We start from the raw sequence: 20,302 nt of genomic DNA on the forward strand, positions 1-20,302 counted from the left end.
GCAGTGTGTGTCATGTGTCGCGTCTCTGTCCCTTTCGAAGCTGGAGGAGGGTGGAGGGGTGGTTGGGAATGCCGCGGGCAGCACAGAGCCAGGGGGGCTCTTAGCCTCAGCGTCTCTAGTGGTCAGTGGAGCTGTGCTTCGGGGCAGGTATCTTGACAAGAGAGTTTATGCGGTGCCTGGGCCACCTCAACGGTAGCAGCTCACAGGGAGGGTGCAGTGGGACAGAAGGGGTCACTCGCAGGTTGACAGCACAGGGCATCAACAGAAGTCGGTAAAGGAGGGCCAGACACAGAGGCTCCAGCCAGGCCACGGGGGACACAGCTGCATGTGACCAAAGGGAGTCTGTGGAGTGTGGCCGACCTTTAATGCCACCCTCCATAGATGGGGCCGGAGCCTAAGCTGAAGCATTGTTACCACAGTAGGACTGAGAACTGGCCTCCCAGGGACCGAGACAGAGGCCACCACACACCTTTGCTTACCTGTTAGTCAGGGACTCTCCAAAAGGTCCTACGCTCATGGCGCCATTTGGCAGGTCAGTCCTGGACATCTCACTCTGCTCCTCTCCCAGTCAGCAGGAAAGACAGTCACAGACGGACGTCTCAGATTAGCAGCAGATCTCCCTCTGGCTAGGAAAGACTTGAGGGGAGAGGCAGGACCACTACCTCTCCTTTCACCCCTGCCAACATCCACCACACAGAAAACCCTCTCCCCTCCCTCCCCCTGCATACTTAGAGCCTTGTGTCCCCCTGCTCCCTGGCAGGTTCCACCCTCCCCCAGGTGCAGCCTACCCCACCCCACCCCCAGTCAGCTGCCAGCTACTCACAAACCCCTCCAACAAACCCACTCCTAGGGAGAGTACAGCAGATTCAGATCCCAGCTTCCAGCTCTAACTGGAATATCCCACACCAGCCTTGAAGAATCAGCGGCTTCCCTGAGAGTGGGAAGCAAAGCCACCCCGTGACGGGTGTGGGGAATTACCTGGCTCAGCTCAGGGAAGGCTCTGCAGGCACCATCAGTCTGGGTAAATGTCGCCTTACCGGTTCAAGGCTGCTGCTTTCCCATAGTTCAGCTGCTTTATTCGTGAGGAGACTGCTGTTTTGGGGGTATCACTAAGGGGGGGTCCCACTTAGCAGAACATGGCACACCTCTTCCACTCACCACACTCAGCCCAAGTTCTCCAAAGTGCAGCACACTGAGTGGAAGGCTTCAATATGCTCGCAATTGGGAGGTGTGGGGACAGGCTGAGGGAATGTTCTCCTGTCAGATTCTCCACCTTCCATTATATTTACACTAGCCAGGCACCGGCACCCAGGAGATGACACACAGACACAGAGAGGGCAGGCTACTCACCAAGGTCACACAGCACAGTAGTAACTCAAGAAGATCCAAGGACAGAGCCTACTACCCACAATCCTGTGCCTCATACCATACCACACAACAGTAGCATCTTGGGAGAACAGCTCCAGGGTCCTGTTAATATCTGTGCCTGCCTCCTCAAACCATTCATGACAGTAACCCTGTGACCCAGAGATTCTACTCCTAGGTACTCACAGAAGATGCTGACATGGGGTGGAAGGATGTTCAGTGGGTAGAACGTTGGCTATGAAGGCACGAAGACCCGAGTTCAAGTCCTCAGCACCCGTGTAAAAAGCATGGCTGTGAATGCATGTAACCCCATTGTGGAGGGAAGGCGGGTGGTACAGAGGCTGCCAGAGGCTAAGAACTCACTGGCCACCCAAGCCTGCCTAGCTAAGACAGCAAGCTTCTGGTTCAGTGAGAGAGCCTGTCTCAGGCAGTAAGAGGAAGACACTGGAAACCCTGCCCTCCATGTATGTACTTTATCCTCCCCCCACTACACAGGGACAACACACACACACACACACATACACACACACACGTACACATATACACAGAGGGGGAGACTATTGTGACAAGTGCCAGCACTCATGGGAAGAACTCTAGTCTGTGACCAGATAAAACTCCATGTAGCAATCCTACAGCAAACTAGTGCTGGACCCCATCCATTGCTGTGGTGATAAAACACTTTGACCAAAAGTAAGTTGGAAAGGAAAGTTTTTTTTTTTTTTCTTTCTCGGCTTATCTTTCCGGCTCACAGTCCATTGTGGAGAGAACTCAAGGTAGGAACTTGAGCCAGAAAGCACAGAGGAAGGCTGCTTACTGGCTTGCTCGGCTGGCTTTCTTATAAAGCCCAAGACCGGCTGCCTAGGGAATGGTGCCGCCCACAGTCACCTGGGCCCACCTACATCCATTAGCAACCAAGACAATTACTCAGAGGCCAGTCTTATTTAGTCAATTCCTCCTGTTGAAGGTTCCTCTTTCCACTGATTCTAGCTTATATCAAGTTGACAAAACTAACCAGCACACACTTCCCCCATCAGAGCCAGCCCCGGTCTCCTGTATCTGCAGTTTCACATCCAGGATTCAGATAACCGTGGGCCAAGCAGAAATTCCCCATTGCTGCTGACATGCTCTGTGTATGCAGACTGCAGTGTTTGCCAGGTGTTTACGCGACATGCTTCCTAAACCGTGTGACCATTTGAGTGGTTCTCTGGGGACAATAATCTAAAGAGACAGTAAGTAATTGGTGGACACGCACTGTTCCATGATATTTGATCATATTGTGAACCCCGAGATTGTGAACTGGAAAAAAACCTTTTCTTGCTATGGTGTGGCTGAGCCCTAGCGCACGCCTTTAACCCAAGAGCTTTCTGCTTACTGTAAACAGACTGTTGTGGTACAGCTCAGCCTTAGTGCACACCTTTAACCCAAGAGCCTTGTGTGAAGAGGATTAAATAAAGTCAACCACAGACCAAGAGGAGGAGCAAGCAACCAGTTGACAGGGCGTGAACATAAAAGAAGCCAGGGAGGGAAAGGAAAGTCTGTGAGTTGAAGGGTGTTTAAGACAGCATGGGGACAATGAAGATGAAGAGGGGGGAGAGTAGGAAGAGGGAGAGTAAGAAGAGGGAGAGAAGGAGGGAGAGGAGGAAGAGGAGGAGGGAGAGGAGGAGGGAGAGGAGGAGGGAGAGGAGGAGGGAGAGGAGGAGGGAGAGGAGGAGGGAGAGGAGGAGGAGAAGCTTTTTTTCCTTCTGGGACATCAGTGGAGTGGGAAGATCAGCTGGGTGCTTTCTCTTCCTCTCTGGGCTAGCAGGTTTTCACCACAGCATCTAGCTCGAGTCGTCTTCATTTGGTAAATTGTATGTTTGGGATTTTGTTTTAAAACAACAGTGCACAGGCCATATTCTACACAGTACCTTTTGTTTGAGAGGCTCCCCATCCACAGACAGATCTGATACAGAGGGACAGCTACTTTCAGTCACAGTGAAGGGCGCTGACACCTGTCACAACACAGATGAACCTGGCAAACACTGCACTAGTGAGTGACAGTCATCAGACACACGTGGCCATGGATTGTACAACCCACAGGCAGGTTGACAGGTGGTGGCTCGGCTGGTGAAGAGAATGCTCTCAGGGTAGAGGGAGCCCCAGGAGGAGATGATACTCCAGAGGGGAGGGAGGCCTTGGAGTGACGGCTGTGTCACAAGAGGTTCCTCAGGACGCCTTCAGTTCCTGCCAGACTAGTTTGCCAGCTGCTTCCCTGTTAGGCTGATGTCCACCACAGCCCTCTGCAGGAGATGCTCACGGCAATCCCGTTGGCATCCTGTGAGCCTGGGTCTTGGCTACTCCTGAGGTTGCAGGCAGCAGCCAAGGCTTCCCTGGCCTACAAAGAGGTTCCCCTGGAACAAGGTGGCCCCTGTAGCTTGTGATTCTCAGGGGGAACATCGCACCTTCTGCACATAGTGTCAGTGGTGACATGGGAGAGGGGGCTGGACACTCAAGCACAGTAGTCACCTTTGACGGGGAGCTAGTGACATCTGCTCTGTGCTGAAGACACAGAGTGTGTCTGTCCCTTGGGGTGGGTCCTTCGGCTGCCTTTAGCTTTGTCTCACTGGAGGACAATAGGTACTGAGAATGGGACATAGAGAAGTGTTAGAGAAGGACAGGGAGCCAGGAATGCCACTGGCCGGGGCTTTGCTGTGCTTGCGACCTAAGGATAAGCACGGTTCAGAAAGGGTGCCCACTTCATGAGGGCCACAGAGCCTACAAGCCGAGCAGCAGCGGTCCAAGGGTGCCCGCTGCGCCCTTCCCATAGCCAGCTGCTGTTCAAACCTGAAATCCACTTAGAAATAAAGCAGGACCTCCCTCACTCCCTCCCTCACACCCTCCCCTCTCCACTCACTGGTTTGACATCAGAGTGTAGTGTCCGGTTTGCATTTCTCCAGTTAGCCTCTCATTATGCAGATTTCTGACTTATATCCGATCCTGTTACAGAACTGAGATGTATGCCTCTGTCCCCAGTAGTGACATCTAGTCACTCTCCGGGGTCCTCATTCTCCCTCCCTCCCTCCCTCCCTCCAGGGTTCCTCATCCTCACTTCTGCATTCATACACCCTCCTCTTGGACAAGCCCTTGCCTCTGCACTGTCTCCCTTTTCCCCTTGGCTGCCAGAGAGTTCAGGGTCTCCTCCCGTTTCTCACCCTCAGCTGGGGCCCCAGCTGATTGGAATAACTTTTATACTTCTACTATTCACATAGAACACTTCACACACACACACACACACACACACACACACACACACACACACACACAGAGAGAGAGTTCTATTGTTCGAACAGATGCACACACCTTCCTGGAGGTAGAGCCAATGGCTCAGCTCCAAAGCCGTTTGCCCCCAGCCTCCTTCACCTAGGTACTTACTACCCCTGGTCTGACATTACCTAGTAGATCAAGTGGTGTCACAGGGGCCCAAACACCCCCACCCCCCAGCCAGGGCTGCAAACCTTCACAGCGATGCTACGCAGTCTGGGCACTGCCTGCCCCAAAGAGCTAACAAGTCCTTAGACACTCTGCAGGACTCATTCTGGAAACCAACCCTTTTAAGACGATCCTGAGCTTTTGGATGAGGGTCCAGCAGGTCACACGGGGATGGCCAGAGGATGAAGGTGGACAGGAGGCCCACCCCTCTGGTCACTCCACAGTGCACAATAGCAGAGAGGAAGAGGAAAGGGAATTCAAGCTCAAAGCAGTCTGCTCTCATAAAGACCTTGGCAGGATGGGTGGCTTTGACTTCCCTTGCTCCAGTGGACTCACTGTTAAGCTTACGGGTTGGGATTTGTGACAGGACACCAGGGTAGTCACATGCAACCAACTGCTGCAGCGTCTGCTCATGGGACAGCTAAGCCAGCGAGACACAGGCCAAGAGAGGTTCATGGGACCCTGGGGTCCCAAGCCCAGACATGAGGTGGAGTGAGCGCTAAAGGACTCAGGAGACTTTTGGAGGTAAGTGAACAGGCTCACTGGAATTGGGCTGTGACTGTGGCTAAATTCTGACTACACTGAACTACGGTCAGCATGCCTTCAAAGGGTGAGTCTTAAAGTGTATAAACCACCTCTCAACATTGAAACTCCGTGCCTGTGAACAGGTAGGGGAAAAATATCAAACCACAGACCAGTTACACCAACTTCATGAGGTCCTAGACACAGTACGTGGCACAGGTAGGAAGAGTCTGGCACAGAGATTCCACCAAACTGGAGAAGAGGCTCCTACTCCAGCTGTACCAGGAAACACCTGGGCCCAAGGAGCAGCCAGGATCCCCCCCCCCCTTACCTTCCCCTGGCACGCGTGGCTCCCCCACAAACAAGGTAAGGATATGCCGGAGGTTAAATTGAAGTTCTGGATGAAGATCTCAAGACAGCGAATATGGAGTCTGCCCCATGGTTGTTAGTGATCACTCACAGGCAGGTCTACAATGATCAAGAGCAAACTGGACAAAAGGAAATACAAAGTCTAGCCAGGTGGTGGTGGCGCACGCCTTTAATCCCAGCACTTGGGAGGCAGAGGCAGGCGGATTTCTGAGTTTGAGAGTTCGAGGCTAGCCTGGTCTACAGAGTGAGTTCCAGGACAGCCAGGGCTACACAGAGAAACCCTGTCTTGAAAAACCAAAAAAAGAAAAGAAAGAAAGAAAGAAATACAAAGTCTGAGGAGAAAAGAACACCAGGAAACCCCACGTTCAGAGTCATGATTTGTGCTGAAAGAGAAAAGGAGAGAAGGTACACACTAAGGGTGTGGCCCCACCCAGATAATCCTGCAGTTCAGGAAAGGAAAAGGCCTGAGGGGTCTTCTGCTCCTACCGGACAACAAGAAGTCAAAGCTTATGTAAATTCACAGAGCAGGGCCAGGCTCCATCCCAAGCAAGCAGCAGAACTTGGCAGCAGCATCTGTGTGGTTCTGCCTTTGGAATCACGAAGGATACAGGAGCAAATATATGGCTTGTGGACTCTTCTCCTGGGGAAAGGATGCTGAGGCCAGGTGTGTGGCAGGCACGGGAGTTCCTGCATGAGTCTGTGAAGGGGAAGCCCGGATTGTGTTGGAGACCCCACCATGCTGGCAGTGCCAGGGAGAGCTGCATGCAGGGAGTGGAACCAGCCCAAGAGAGAACTGCTTGGCAGTCGGCAAAGCCGGAAGGATGGAGCCACCTAAGCCTTGTGACATCAGACACCGAGTTATAGGATTTGGAGTTTGCCCCGGAGGGTTTCCATCTTGCTTTGGTCCAGTGTTTTGCTTTGCTCCTTTTCCTCTCTTTTGGAATGTGTATCCCGTGCCATTGTACGTCGAAGTGCATACGTAAGAGGTTGTCTTGAGTCTCAGTAGAAACTCTGAGTTTTAAACTGTTGAGACTATGAAAGAATATGGGTGGGTGAGGTTGTCTGGACAGACAGACAAACGCAAGGAAACCAGGGGATTCAAGGCTGCCTGGCGCGATTTGCACAAGGCTCGGTTTATTATGTAGCTCCTTTGATAACAGTGAGGAGTGGGCAGTTGCAGAGATGCCGCCTGCTTCACAGCCCGCCATGTTCAGGTTCATAGAAAGCATGACAATATTATTTGTCTTCAGAAAAAATGTCTGAGGTATGAGAATGTCGTTGACTATTTTCTAGAAACTGAGGAAGGTCACAAGCGTTCCTGTGCTCCCTCCCACATTTGTGGGCGTTCCAGATTTACTTCCGGAGAAATAGCAACATTAGTTCTTACTCTTGTGTCTCAAATGCAGTCTATCCTCACACACCCTTAAGTCAGACCCCAACAATGGGAACTTTTGACGTTGGGCTGGATGCATTTTGCATTTATGGCATAGCTGCAAGCCTATGGGTGCCAGGGAGCAGAATATGGTGTTTTGAATGAAAATGGCCCCCACAGACTCGGATGTCTGAATGGTTGGTCTCAACTGTTTGGGAAGGATTAGGAGGTGTGGTCTTGCTGGAGGAGGTGTGTCACTGGGAGTGGGCTCTGAGATTTCAAAAGTCCACACTGTTCCCAGTGTGAGCTCTCTGCTGTGTGCTTGCAGATGAGGATGTAAATGCTTAGCTACTGTTACAGCACCATGCCTCCTTGCTGCCGTGCTCCCTGCTCCCGTGCTCCCTGCTCCCGTGCTCCCATGCTCCCTGTCATGACAGTCATGGACTCTAACCCTCTGAAACTGTAAGCCCCCAACAAACTCTTCTAGGAGTTGCCTTGACCATATCTCTTCACAGCAACAGAACAGTAACTAAGACATGCGTCAGTGCAAACAAGCGCTCACTCAGTTAAGAAGGGCCTAGACTAGGTAGCTGGGCATCCTGCTTGGGAAAGGACACACAGGGCAGATGTTGACACTGGGACTACAGTGATACATGTACAAGCCAATAACACTAAGGAGCTCCTGCAACCCCACCAGTGGAGGACAGTGGGAGGAGCATTCCAGAACCTTCTGAAGCAGAGTGGCCCAACACTCTCTAGCTCACAGTACAGCTTTTAGTAGCATGGGCTTCTATTGTCCCGAGTCACCACGTGACAGTCACTTGTCACAGCAGTCCTTCCTCACCAGGGTCCCATGAGTCGTAGGAAAGCAGAGCTCAACAGATGGGGCAGCACCTTTGTGATGGCAAGAACCTGTAGGGGTCTTCAGGCCAGATGCAGGAGTGATGGTGTCTGCCCACATCAGAGCAGCTCTACCATGGCCACAGCTGTGCTCTGCCCAAAGATGAAGGTGCCCACCAGCACGGAGAGGATGCCCCAGGCCTCCAGGCAGCACCTACAAAGCAACACACGTGGGTTGTACGCACTGTTAGATACTGCTAGCAGGCCAGGCGTGTCATTGAGATAGACAAAATTCCCCATGCTGGACAGCTTTATGTCAACTTAGCACAAGCTAAAATCATCCAAGAGGAGGAGACCTCAACTGAGAACACGCCTCCATAAGATCAGCCTGAAGGCAAACATGCTGGGCATTTCCTTAATTGCTGGTTGATGGTTGATGGCAAAGGTTCTGGTCCGGTCTGCTTTCGGTGGTTCTGTCCCTGGGCTGGTGGCCCTGGGTTCTATAAGAAACAGACTGAGCAAGCAAGTAAGCAGCACCCCTCCATGGCCTCTGCATCAGTTCCTGCCTCCAGTTTCCTGCCTTATTTGAGTTCCTGTCCTGACTTGTTTCAATGATGGATTGTGATCTGGAAATATAACTTCCCTCTCCAAGTTGCTTTTGGTTATGATTCATCATGGTGACAGCTACTTTAAGTAGGACATCCCCTTTTCTCTTTTATCAGAAGAACAGCATGGAAAACAATGTCCCTCGCTGCAGTGCCTCGTCCTTCCTTACTTTATCAAAGAAAAGAAATGGGGAGGGAGAAGAACAGGTTTAAGCTCTCTTCCCTGCAGCATGTACTGGAACAGCCCCAAGTGAGGGAGAAGCACCAAGCCCTGAGCCACACACAATCAGGAAAGCAGTCAGCTAGGGTATAGGACCAGAGAAGTCTGGAGCCATCAGGACAGACAGTCACTTAGAGAGAGAGCCTCAATCAATAAAATATCTGTGTAAGATCCATAAGGCTATAGGCAAGCCTGTAGGACATTTTCTTAATAGGCGATCAATGGACCAGCAAGTGGCAGGGCCTCCAGAGACATCCCTGTAGCATTAACCAGGGCCAGGAGGAACTGTCCCCAAAGATGGCCATCTCTGACTGAATAGCATTAGCACCACCAGAAGCCCACAGGACACAAAGCCACTTGCCCACAGGCGGGAAGGATAGAGGGTAGTTTCAGAAAATCATCTTGAAAGCCCAGGAATGATCTGTGGTGGGCTTGGCCATGACAAGATTCCAATAGCCTGCTCCAGGAACTAGCCAGTAGGGACAAGTCAGTTAGCATAGAGAAGTCCAGAGCAACTCCTGTCAGGACAAGAGGGGTCTGATCCATATCTGCTCCCTTGGAAAAACAGACTTTGGGCTCATGGAGGCTGAAGAACAGGTCTGAGCACAGGCCTGGAGCAGGTACCCACACATCCATGGCTATGCAAGCCAAGGGCATCTGAAATGGGCTGAGTGGTATCGCACATTGCATGCTTATATGGGACCAGGGCCTTCTGCAGCGGGGTCTTAGGGTCTGCGGGTCTGATCAAGTGTAGGGTGCTGGGGCCTGAGCCCATGAACAAGTGTCTTCCTAAGCAGTTGAATGGTGGGTGTTTGGAGGGTAAAACACAGCCCTGCCATTGGCTGATCTCAGGCCCGCTTCCAGAGCACCCAGGTACATTTGTACCACTAAATGTCCCCAGGCACACTGGTGAAGGCTGGTGGAGATCTGTGCTGTTCCCCTGCAGGCCATACCCACCCCATAGTTTCCCAGGCCTGGGAGCACATATCCTTCGAGCTCCCAGCCCCTCAGTATGTCTGAGGTGCCACCCTCATCTCACAGACACTCACTTGACTCTTGGTCCTATGGGCTCCGTGTCCACAGCACAGATGAGACACAAACCTGCAAAGAAGGCACAAGGTCACCCTGGCTCTCCCTTAGCCGGGGGTGCAGAGAGCTGCCAGTGTCCCACAATCCTCAGGTCCCCAGTGGAAGATTGATACATTTGGAAAGGTGGTATGGCCTGATGGTTAGGAGGCCAGCTTGGAGCTAGTGAGGCCAGTGAGGGAATCCAGCTAAACACCCCTAAAATAATTTGGCTGAACAGCATCGTCTCTCAGCATCTGCCTTCCAGGGGCAGGAACGTGGTTGGCACCCAGGCCTGGGATGCACTTGTGGACCTGTAGCTGCTCCTGGTTCCTTTTCTTTCATTTCTTTCAGATACGGTCTTGCTACACAGCCCAGGCTGGCCTCGGATTCTCCATCCCCATCTCAGCCTACCTCTTGGGATGACCGGCAAGGGCTACTATTGTTCAACTTCCTCTCCCCTCCCCCCTCTCCTCTTCCACTCCCTCCTCTTCTCCTCCTTTTAGTATGTTTAGAGGCTGGGGACATAGCTCAGTGGGTAACACATTTGCCACACAAGCTGGAGGACCATAGCTCAGCTCCCTAGAATTCTAACCCCGGCGCTGTGGTGGCCTGCCTGCGATCCAGACACATGGCTGGCGCAGTGGGCTAGCTGGAGTAGCTGAAATGGCAAGCTTCGGGTTCAGCAAGCGCAGAGGATGGAAAGCAACTGATGAAGACAGCCGGTGTCGATCTGGGGCTCCACTTGCATGCACACACATATATGCACGTGCATACACACACACAGTATGTGCAAAGAGGGTGGGGGCAGGTGTGTGGCACAGGCAGATTGCTGGCAGTCTAGTCTCCAGGATGAGTTCCATGCCAGTGAGAGGCCCTGTCAGCCCTTCCCCCCAACACATACACACACAAACACATACACGCATGCATACACACACATACACATAAATGCATACACACATACACACACTGCCTAGCAGTTCTGCCTGGAGCTCCCATAGAACTGTCCCACACTGACCCTCCCCGGGCAGTTCAATTGGGCACAGGCATGAGCTGGTGCTTTGAAAAGGTTCCCTGGGACCTGAGCCAGAATATACACACATACAAACACATACACACATACACACACACACACAATAACACATACATACACACATACATACATACATATACACATACATATCCATACATATACACATACATACGCATACACAAACACACAAACACACATACATACATAATCACACATACACACCTACACACATACATGCATACATATACACACATACACACCTACACACATACATGCATACACACATATACACATACACACATACACCCACATAATATACATGTACACATACACACATACACACACAATCACACATACACAAATATACAATCATGCATACACATACATGCATATACACACATATACACATGCATATACATATAGTATATCTGGAACTGTGCGTTCGCCGTAGAACGCTGGCCTGCCATGCAGTCCTGGGTCCCACCTCCAGCACTGCATTAGTTCTGTTCAGCTTCAAAGCCTGCCAGTCCTGCCTGGAGCTCCCACAGAGCTGCCCCACGCTGACCCTCCCCGGGCAGTTCACTTGGGCACAGGCAAGAGCTGGAGCTTTGAAAAGGCTCCCCTGGGACCTGAGCCAGAGTTAAAAGAGGTAGTCTCAGACCAGGGAATTGAAAGAGCCAGGCACCATGAAATCATCACACTGTACCCAAAACCACGGTAAACAGACAGTTTCCCGCCTGGCTTCTACGTGCAGACAGAGGAGCCACACCCCGAAGTGTTACGACTGTCCCAGAGACAACCTGGGTTGGGCATCAGGAACATCTGGCCATGATCCCCCAAGTTCAATATCTGTCTAGTACAGATCTCCCCATAGTAGAATTGCATCAGATACACATGGGAGAACTACTGTGTGCTGAGCACCTACTGTGTGCCTAGGCCCCTATTGTATGCTGAAGACTGACAACAGCTCTGAAGTATTTCTCCAGTCTTAACCCCTGCTGGGTTTCCCATCTGGAAAATACACTTGCCATGTCCTCTGGAACTTACCGCCTCCACTCATGTCCACTGGGAAGGCTTCCTCAGAAAGCCTCACGGCAGAGCATGGTACCTACTTCCAAATCTGAGAGTCCAAGAAGATTCTCATGGAATGTTCTCTTGTAGTGTGGGCCTTATAAGTTTCACACAGACAGTATTTTAAAATAGCCAAACATCCTACAGTGGGAGGGATTGACAACGGACCAGGTAGCCTGTCACTCTGTCACAGGCTGGGTGTGCCTTGGTGCCTGGGTCTCTGTCTTTCCATCTGTGGGATGGGATGACACAGTACATCCACCTAGGGTTGTGGAGACAGGAAAGGTCTGGAAAGCTCAGCCTGTACATGGCTCCGTAACCCAGGCCCTCATTCCACAAGGGTCCTACCTCCAGATCCTGAAGAGCAGTGGTCCTCAACTTTCCTGAAGCTGCAACCCTCTAATCCAGTCCCTCGTGTTGTGGTGACCCCCGACCATAAGATTGTTTTTGTTGCTACCTCACAATTGTAATTTTTCTTTTCTTTTTTTTTTTTTTTTTTTGTTTTTGTTTTTGTTTTTGTTTTTCGAGACAGGGTTTCTCTGTGTAGTCCTGGCTGTCCTGGAACTCACTCTGTAGACCAGGCTGGCCTGGAACTCAGAAATCCGCCTGCCTCTGCCTCCCAAGTGCTGGGGATTAAAGGCGTGCGCCAACACTGCCCGGCGTAATTTTTCTGTCATGAATCATAACGTAAATATTTTTGGTTACCAGACAGGTCGAGACCCACAGGTTGAGAACGGTGCCGTAGACCAAGGCCTTTTGCTGGATGCTAGGGGCAGCTTCCCCTCACCTGGGAAAATGAAGATGAAGAAGGAGCTGATGCCTCCGATAATGCCAATGATCTCGCTGAGGTCTGGTAGGAACAGAGCCATGGCGAGTGTCACCGCCACCCACAGGAAGGTCAGTGGGAGCCGAACCCATGGCCCTGAGGGGTCAGCCAGCACTGGGGACCCCCATGTGGCCAAGTAGCTCTTTTTCCAAAAGTCCTGCATCACTGACCTGTAGATACATAGATACCAGTGCTCAGCCGGCGCCCGAGGCTACTGACCTCCTGCCTTCCACGAGTGCTGCACAGGGCAGGGTCTGCTCCACACCCAGCCCTGTGTGTCCCCCAGGGTCTGCAGGACAGGGGTAAAGGAATCAAGGTTCCTGGGCCAGTTCCGATACTTACTTGCTGGACAACACCTAAACTCATCGTGCCTGCGTCCCTCTCTCTGTCCCTTGGAGGTGACTACAACCCCACCGTGCACACTTACACACCCCACACACAGAGAACGCAACCCGTGCTGCACTGAGCCGAACAGACTCACCTCCCCAGGAACAGCACGATGGGGTAGACAGTCACGATGGAGACCGCAAAGAGAACACGTGCTACAATGATGGCTGTGTCATTGCCTGGGTACGACATTAAGATATCCGCAGAAACTTCAGTCCCGAAGGTCAGGAAGCCATAAACCCCTGCAAGTGGGAAAGACGGGGCAGGCATCTTCAATGAGAAGAGATTCCCCACCCCACTCCCACCACACACACACACACACACACACACACACATACATACACACACACACACACACACTTCCCCCCATAACCCCCTTTCTTTTGGTATAGTTGGAAAGTTCTGGAAGGGTTCCTTATTCTGCATCCTAAACACTCCTGCAGACTAGTTGGTTGCTAATGGCTCAGGCCAGGGCTAAGATAAGGATCATTGACTAGAAGCACCCAGAGCCCTGGGCAATAGACATGTAGTTCCCTTGTCACCGAGCTCCAGGCAATAGTAGCCCAGGAAGCAGCTGGTAGCACACCCACCTTCCAGAAGGGAAAGCTAAGGCCTAGACTATCCCTGATTCTCTACAATCACACAGCTGACTGGACCCTGTCAAGTCCCTCAGGTGACTGTAGGAGTGAGTCTAAGACTGCATAGCAGCTTCATGGAGCCCAAAGCCTTCCAAGTCAGAGGCTCCCATAGACGAAAGCAGGGAAAGCCATCAGACAGTAGCCACTAAAAGTCAGCTGTACTGTGACCCAAGTCTGAGTCCACACACACTGCCGACCATGGGCCTCTCATGGCCACTTTCTGGACCACACTTTTACCACCTCCGAGGACCTCTGCCAACCTCACAAAGTTTGTGAGCACTCAGAGTCCGCACATCTGTGTTAACCACACCTCAGAACAGCAGGGGAGGCGTCTCCCTGAGAACAGGGGCTTTGGGACACTCAGTGTGGCATGAGTCTCAACTATGTATATCTAACTGTGAGACCTTGGAAAAGCCACAGACGCTCCCTGACCCTCAGTTTCCCCATCTGTAACCTTTTCCTACCAGACACCAAGGATTAAATGAGCAAAGCTGTTGACAGCACAAAGCATTGTCCCATTTATTTCCATGGCTAGTCCCTCTCCTCTGGGGTATCCCCCACCCCAGGCCCTACCTGTCAGCGTGTAGACAAGGCAGCAGGCCAGCAAGGATAACACAGAGACCAGGGTCCAGTGGGAGAGGCTCTGGTTCTGCATGCTGCAGTAGATAGAGACAGCGGCCTCGTGACACTGGAAGACAGAACCCGCAGCTCGGACCATTCAGGGATGACCACGGAGGTGCTACACCTCAAATCTGGGAAGTGTCTGAGTGTCCACCAACAGCAGAGGCCAATGTCAGGACACTCGACGAGTGGAATATTAGACAGCTCTCAAAAGGACTGAGCTTGACACCTCTCCCGCCTCATTTCAGCACAGAAGAATTTCATAAAAGACAAGGCTGAAGGAAAGATTGTTAAGCAAGGGAGGAGCCTGAAGTTCAGATCACAAGACAAACATCGGCAGCAGGGACTGGGGGCGCTAGCATCGGTGTTATTGGCACTTGAAAAGGGGATCATTCCTGCAATGAAGGTCGGCCTGTGTGTTGGAGGGCATCAAGCAGCAATCTCTGCCTGGACTGCTGAATTCCCACGTATGTTAAAAACTCCAAATAGCCCCAAATGCTATCAGATGCCTCTGGGACACCATCAAGCTGCTGGGACCCCGCATCTGTAATAACAGAGGCCAGGACGGCAGTGGGAGGAGTGGGTGTTAAGATGGAGAAGGTAATGAAAGCCCTCTAGGGTGGTTGTGTGGGGCTACCCGACCCTTGTGATTTACTCTTCAAACCGAAACAAGGTCTGGGTCAGAGCAGGATGGCTCAGCATGAGAAGGAGCCTACCACCAAATCTGTTGCCCCTGGTTGATTCCCAGAACCCACAACTTGTCCTTTGACCTCGAACATTACCATCACGTACACGCGCGTACACACATGCACACACAGGAATACACAAGCAAGTAAAACAATGTTAAGTTATATCCTATAACACGATGACGTAGTCACAGCCATTGCAATTTGCCTTTCCTTGTCTGGCACAGCCCTGGCCCTGGGACCTCACCAGCAGGCTCTAAGCAGCCCACAGGGCAGAGATGGAGATCAGGACTCATCCTATCACAGTGACACCCTTCTCCTCATCCTCCCACATGGCTCCAGCACCTCACCATGAGTGTCCCTGCCTCTGTCTCTTCAGCCTCGCTCAGCTACAAAGTCACCACCCCCAGCTCAGACCCATGCCTGGGGAACACACAAAAGCCTCCTGACTCCATGGGTGGTCAAAGGCTGACAAACAAGAATCTCCAGCTCCACCAGCCCTCCCATAGCCCATGCTTGGTTCCTACCTGGCGTGAGGCGGAGAGGCCACAGTGTTCCCAGGAGACCTGGAGCACACGCACAGCCTTCATCCTCCTGGCCCAACCCAGGTACAGCACAGACACAGTAACCCTGACCTACAAACCAGGGGCAGTGGTGTACCCTCCCTGTCTATCCTGGGCATCTTTGAGCCCCTGGGCTGGAGGCAAGCACTTCTGTGTACCTGTCAGGACAGCCAGTGGATCCTGCAGGGCCACTTAACAGCTCTGTGGCTCTGGAAGGGACCTTGCATCTTGACCCTGTCACAGGTTGTGCTTTAGGGAACTATAGACAATGCCCCAGTTGAGGGACTCAGAGCCTCAGCTTTGCAGGGAGCAATGCAGCCAAACCTCAGTACAGCATGAATATGTTCAAGGGCACAGACACATCTGGGAGCTTGCCTTCTCTGTGTGCCTGGTCGAAGACAGCATCTGGGGACAGCAAGTGGAGTCAGACCTTCCGGACCTCAGTCAATGCACAGGAGAGGGGACACACGTGAGCCAGATAGTGTGACGGCCTCAATTCACACAACTGAAGGTCACTTGGCTTTTACAAGGGTAGCTCACGCCTTTAAACTTGGGAAGCAGAGTCAGGAGGATCTCTGAGTGTGAGGCCAGCCTGGCCTACAGAGCAAGAGTTCCAGGACGGCCAGGGCTGCACAGGGAAAACCCTGTGTCGAAAAACGAAAACCAACCAAAGAAATGAAGAACAAAGTCAAAAGAAATGAGGTGTGCAGGGACATCCAAGGCCCAGGCAACAAGAGGGAAGCATCGCACAGAGAGGGCTGCAAACCACCAGGGCAGGAAGATCCTCAGACAGGAGCCATGCTGGGAGGAGAAGGAGGAGCAGGAGGAGGAGGGAGAGGAGGGAGAGGAGGGAGAGGAGGGAGAGGAGGGAGAGGAGGAAGAAGAGGAAGAGGAGAAAGAAGAAAAGGAGGAAGAAGAGGAGGAAGAAGAGGAGAAGGAGGAAGAGGAGAAGGAGGAAGAGGAAGAAGAGGGAGAAGAGGAAGAAGAGGAAGAGGAGAAAGAAGAAAAGGAGGAAGAGAAGGAAGAAGAGGAGGAGGAAGAGGAGGAGGAGCCACTAACTATTCAAGTTCCACAGGCACTTTAGAAGGGCAGTTGTATGAGGGGAGCTGACCCTCAGTAAGTCTGTTTAAAACAAGACCAGGGGGTTCTGGATGGCCAGGATGACAGGAAACACAGTCCCCAGCCCTCTGCTTTCTAGGCCTTTCACTGATCCAGTTCAGGCTGGGATGCAGGGTGCCCTATTTCTAAAGTGTTCAGAGAACGGTGGTGCGTTTGGATCCTGTCAGAAGCCCTGACAGCCTCAAGCCTTGCTGCCTGTATTTTCTCACAGCCCAAGCCTGCATCTTCCTGCATCTTCCTGCATCTTCCTGCATCTCCTCAGACTCCTGGATCCACCCCTGGCCTGAGCCCCACCCCCACCCCCACACACTGTCCTTCCTGTTCCCCAGCACAGCAGCCCTGGAAACCCTGGAAACCACAGCTTGGTTGCTAGGAGAACATGAGGAGGGAGCTGAGGTCAAGGTGAGGTCTGTGAGCATTCGGAAGGGGGCTTACACAGGCTGCCCGCCACTCCATGTTGACCATACCCAGGCAAGAGCTCAGAGAAAAATCAGCTCCGTGCAAGCTTTCAAAAAGCATGAGAGCTTCTTGTGAGCCAGTCACCTACCCCCAGAAGTGGCAGTGAGTCGTTACAGGCTGAGAAATGGCCCTGCTGCAGGCAGGGACTTAACAAAAACAGCTCTGAAACCAAATGCAAGCTGGAGAACAGACTGGCAGGGTGAGGGTGGGAGGCACAAAGGCCCTGAGGCTACCCAACCATCCTTGTTGTGTCCCTCACTCACCCTCTGCTGGGTTCTGTGGGAAAACTCTGCTAATTAAGGTGGAAGTCCACCATGACCGGATAGCCTTTGGGCTCAGTGCAATATGGGAGACTCCCTTCATTAGAGGGGCTTCTCCTTCTCTGACCTTGTCTGGGGAACTCTAAGCCTCTACCTGAGGAATATCACAAAGCCTCAATTAGATTACAGGACCAATTTCCTTTTTTCTGATAAAACCTGTTCAGCCAGCACAAGAGATTCCTGAAATGCTTCTCCATGCCTATGAGGCATTCCAGGTACCCCAAGCCAATGACCTTTGCCCGTCCTGGATGTCCCTACCCTCAGTCCCCCAGAACGTTATAAGCCTTGAATCACTCAGAGTAAAGTTGATCTGCCTCCTGATAGCTGGTCCCGGTGTGGTCATTCATTCTGTGTATTATCACACAGCTTCCAATTCTCCCTTCCCCTTCCCCAAGTCCTGTGACGACATCTCTGTTCCCACCGCCCTAGTGGACCAAATTAGCCGGGGATCCATAAGGGTGGGGGGACCTAACTGGTTCTACATAAAATGGTGGCTTTGTTCCAGTAATAATCTACCAATATCTCTGCCTGTCTGGTCCCGTCCTGTCACTAGGTCACCTGTCTTCTCCCCAGACCCTCTAGGCAGTAAAGCCTCAGAAGGCAGGATCTTTCTTCTCTCTATTCTGCAAGCATACGTGCAAGCATATGTGGGTGGCTCTGTCCCCAGGTCTGGTAGGGGTTCTGTGATCACTCTTCATAGAGGCATGTTCCAGGAACCCCACCCCTTCTCTGGATTCCACACCCAACCAACAAGATGCTGCTGGTACTGGGGTGTGGGGGAGAAACTCAAGGACAGTCCACACCCCCTCTAGGTGGCCAAGATGTCCCAGCCTCTGGAAGATAGCCCGTAGGTAAGGCTGAGCACTGAGAGAGCCAAGCAAGACTTCTTCAGACTTCTCCCCCACCCCCCCCCCCGCCCCCCCCGGGAACCCCCCCCCCCAGGGTACCATGTGTGATTCAAGCTCTCCAGAGAGCTCAGAAGCCTGAAAATGTCACTTTCTGAACGTACCTGGAATCCAAAGCAGATGGTGGGGAAGACGCTAAATACAGAGGTCCAGGGAGACGGGCTGTGAACAGACAGATGCTCATTAAGGAGCTAGAAACAACCCTAAGCTTCAGAGCATCTGTCTTAAACGGAACGAGGGAAATATGACAGTGTGGCTGCAGGGTGTGATTTATTCATTTATTTATTTATTTATTTATTTGGTTTTTCGAGACAGGGTTTCTCTGTGTAGCCCAGGCTGTCCTGGAACTCAGAAATCCGCCTGCCTCTGCCTCCCAAGTGCTGGGATTAAAGGCGTGTGCCACGACTGCCCGGCCAGGGTGTGTTTTAAAGGGCTGAGTCTGTGAGCATGCTCCAGGGCCAGAAGGAAGGAAGCTAGTTCAATGTCTCACTTTCTAAATACATCTTTGTGGACATTTGGTGACAGGACACTGCCTGTGTGGGTGAAGTTTGGGCAAGGCAGCGGCAAAACAGACCCCCAACCCCCAACTTTCCTCTAGAGGCTGCCTATTTGAAGTTGTGGGATCCTAGGGTACATGCCACCAGTGTCCAACACATCTCCCCAAATGAAAGGTTAGTGGGTCCTGCGTCCACATCACCTCAGGGAACAAGTCTCCCCTCCCCTGGCTCCTGTCTGGTGGGCCCTGTTGGCTAAACAGCTCTCCACACCTGTCTCTGACACCCACAGGGATACACAGCACAGGGAAGTATCAACAGCAGCATTTTTTGGCTGTGAAAGAGTTAATAGCTCTGCCCCTGCCCCTCACCCCCCCAAAATGTGTATCCTGATAGTATCCAGGACTCTGCAAACACATTCCCTGGGCAAAAGGGACTTTGCAGATAAGGCTAAAGTTTAGGACGAGTAGTGCATCAGATCATGGAGGTGAGTCCAGTGTGCCACACTGCAACCACAGTGTGCAACCAGAGCCCCAGCATAGCTGTGACAGGGGAGCCATGACTAGGGAGCAGATCAGAGCTACCACATGGGAGCCTTCAGAGGATGTAGGGCCATAGTTCCAGGACTGTGAGAACCTGCTGAAGGCAGGAAAAGCAAGAGGCTTTCCCTGAGACTCCAGACAAAATGGACCCACTTCTGCCATGGTCTGACTGAGCATATGAACCGGATCTCTGATCTCAGCATTGTGAGGGAGACACACGTGTGCTCTAGAGCTGGGGGGAAAACTCCTAACTGTCTGAGCTCCTTAGTTTGTAGGGACTTGTCACAGGAGCCCCAGGAAACCCACCTTTCTTAAAACCCCACCCACCCAGGTTCTTCCAACTCCTTCCTCCTCCGTCCTCAGTGTCACAGCTCCACAGAGCAGCAGTGTAGACGTCAGCACCCACAGTCTCCAATGATATATACTCTATACATCGCCACAACTCTGCGCTTCCTCCCTTAGCTCCCCAAGACTGCAAGCACACACAGCTGAGCAGCCACCGGGCATCTAGCGGATGTCTGCAAGCCCCTCTGGTTCAGCCTGTACCTCACTCTAGCTCTCAGGCTTCACTTTGTAGCCCCAGACCAGGACAACCATATCACTGTGGATTATGATACAAGATGGACCCCGGCTCAATCATGATTGAAAATTCCAACAGTGGTGACTGTATACTTACTTACGTGCGCTGAGCTGTTCCTGACCCCAAGAGCAGATGCCCACATACCTGGCATCAGACTACATCATATTACCTGCTGGGGATACTCCCCAGCCTGGGATGCTCTCCAGCCTGGGATGCTCTCCAGCCTGGGATG

The 20,302-nt window shown here is 52.1% G+C and overlaps 1 protein-coding gene across 1 annotated transcript in view; it reads right to left on the bottom strand.

The window, feature by feature from the left end:
• Window positions 1–8,056: 8,056 nt before the first annotated feature.
• Slc38a8 (solute carrier family 38 member 8) overlaps window positions 8,057–20,302 on the bottom strand; it is a 19,975-nt gene continuing 7,729 nt past the window's right edge. Inside the window, exons 5-10 of the mRNA XM_028753835.1 lie at window positions 18,559–18,616; window positions 14,355–14,469; window positions 13,238–13,385; window positions 12,718–12,926; window positions 9,811–9,862; window positions 8,057–8,150 (exon numbers count right to left, since the gene is read on the bottom strand). Coding sequence (XP_028609668.1) covers window positions 8,057–8,150; window positions 9,811–9,862; window positions 12,718–12,926; window positions 13,238–13,385; window positions 14,355–14,469; window positions 18,559–18,616 — 676 coding nt within the window. The remainder of the gene's footprint in view (window positions 8,151–9,810; window positions 9,863–12,717; window positions 12,927–13,237; window positions 13,386–14,354; window positions 14,470–18,558; window positions 18,617–20,302) is intronic.

This window comes from Grammomys surdaster, unplaced genomic scaffold (assembly GCF_004785775.1).
Source record: "Grammomys surdaster isolate TR1022 unplaced genomic scaffold, NIH_TR_1.0 128, whole genome shotgun sequence".
Classification (NCBI taxonomy): domain Eukaryota; kingdom Metazoa; phylum Chordata; class Mammalia; order Rodentia; family Muridae; genus Grammomys; species Grammomys surdaster.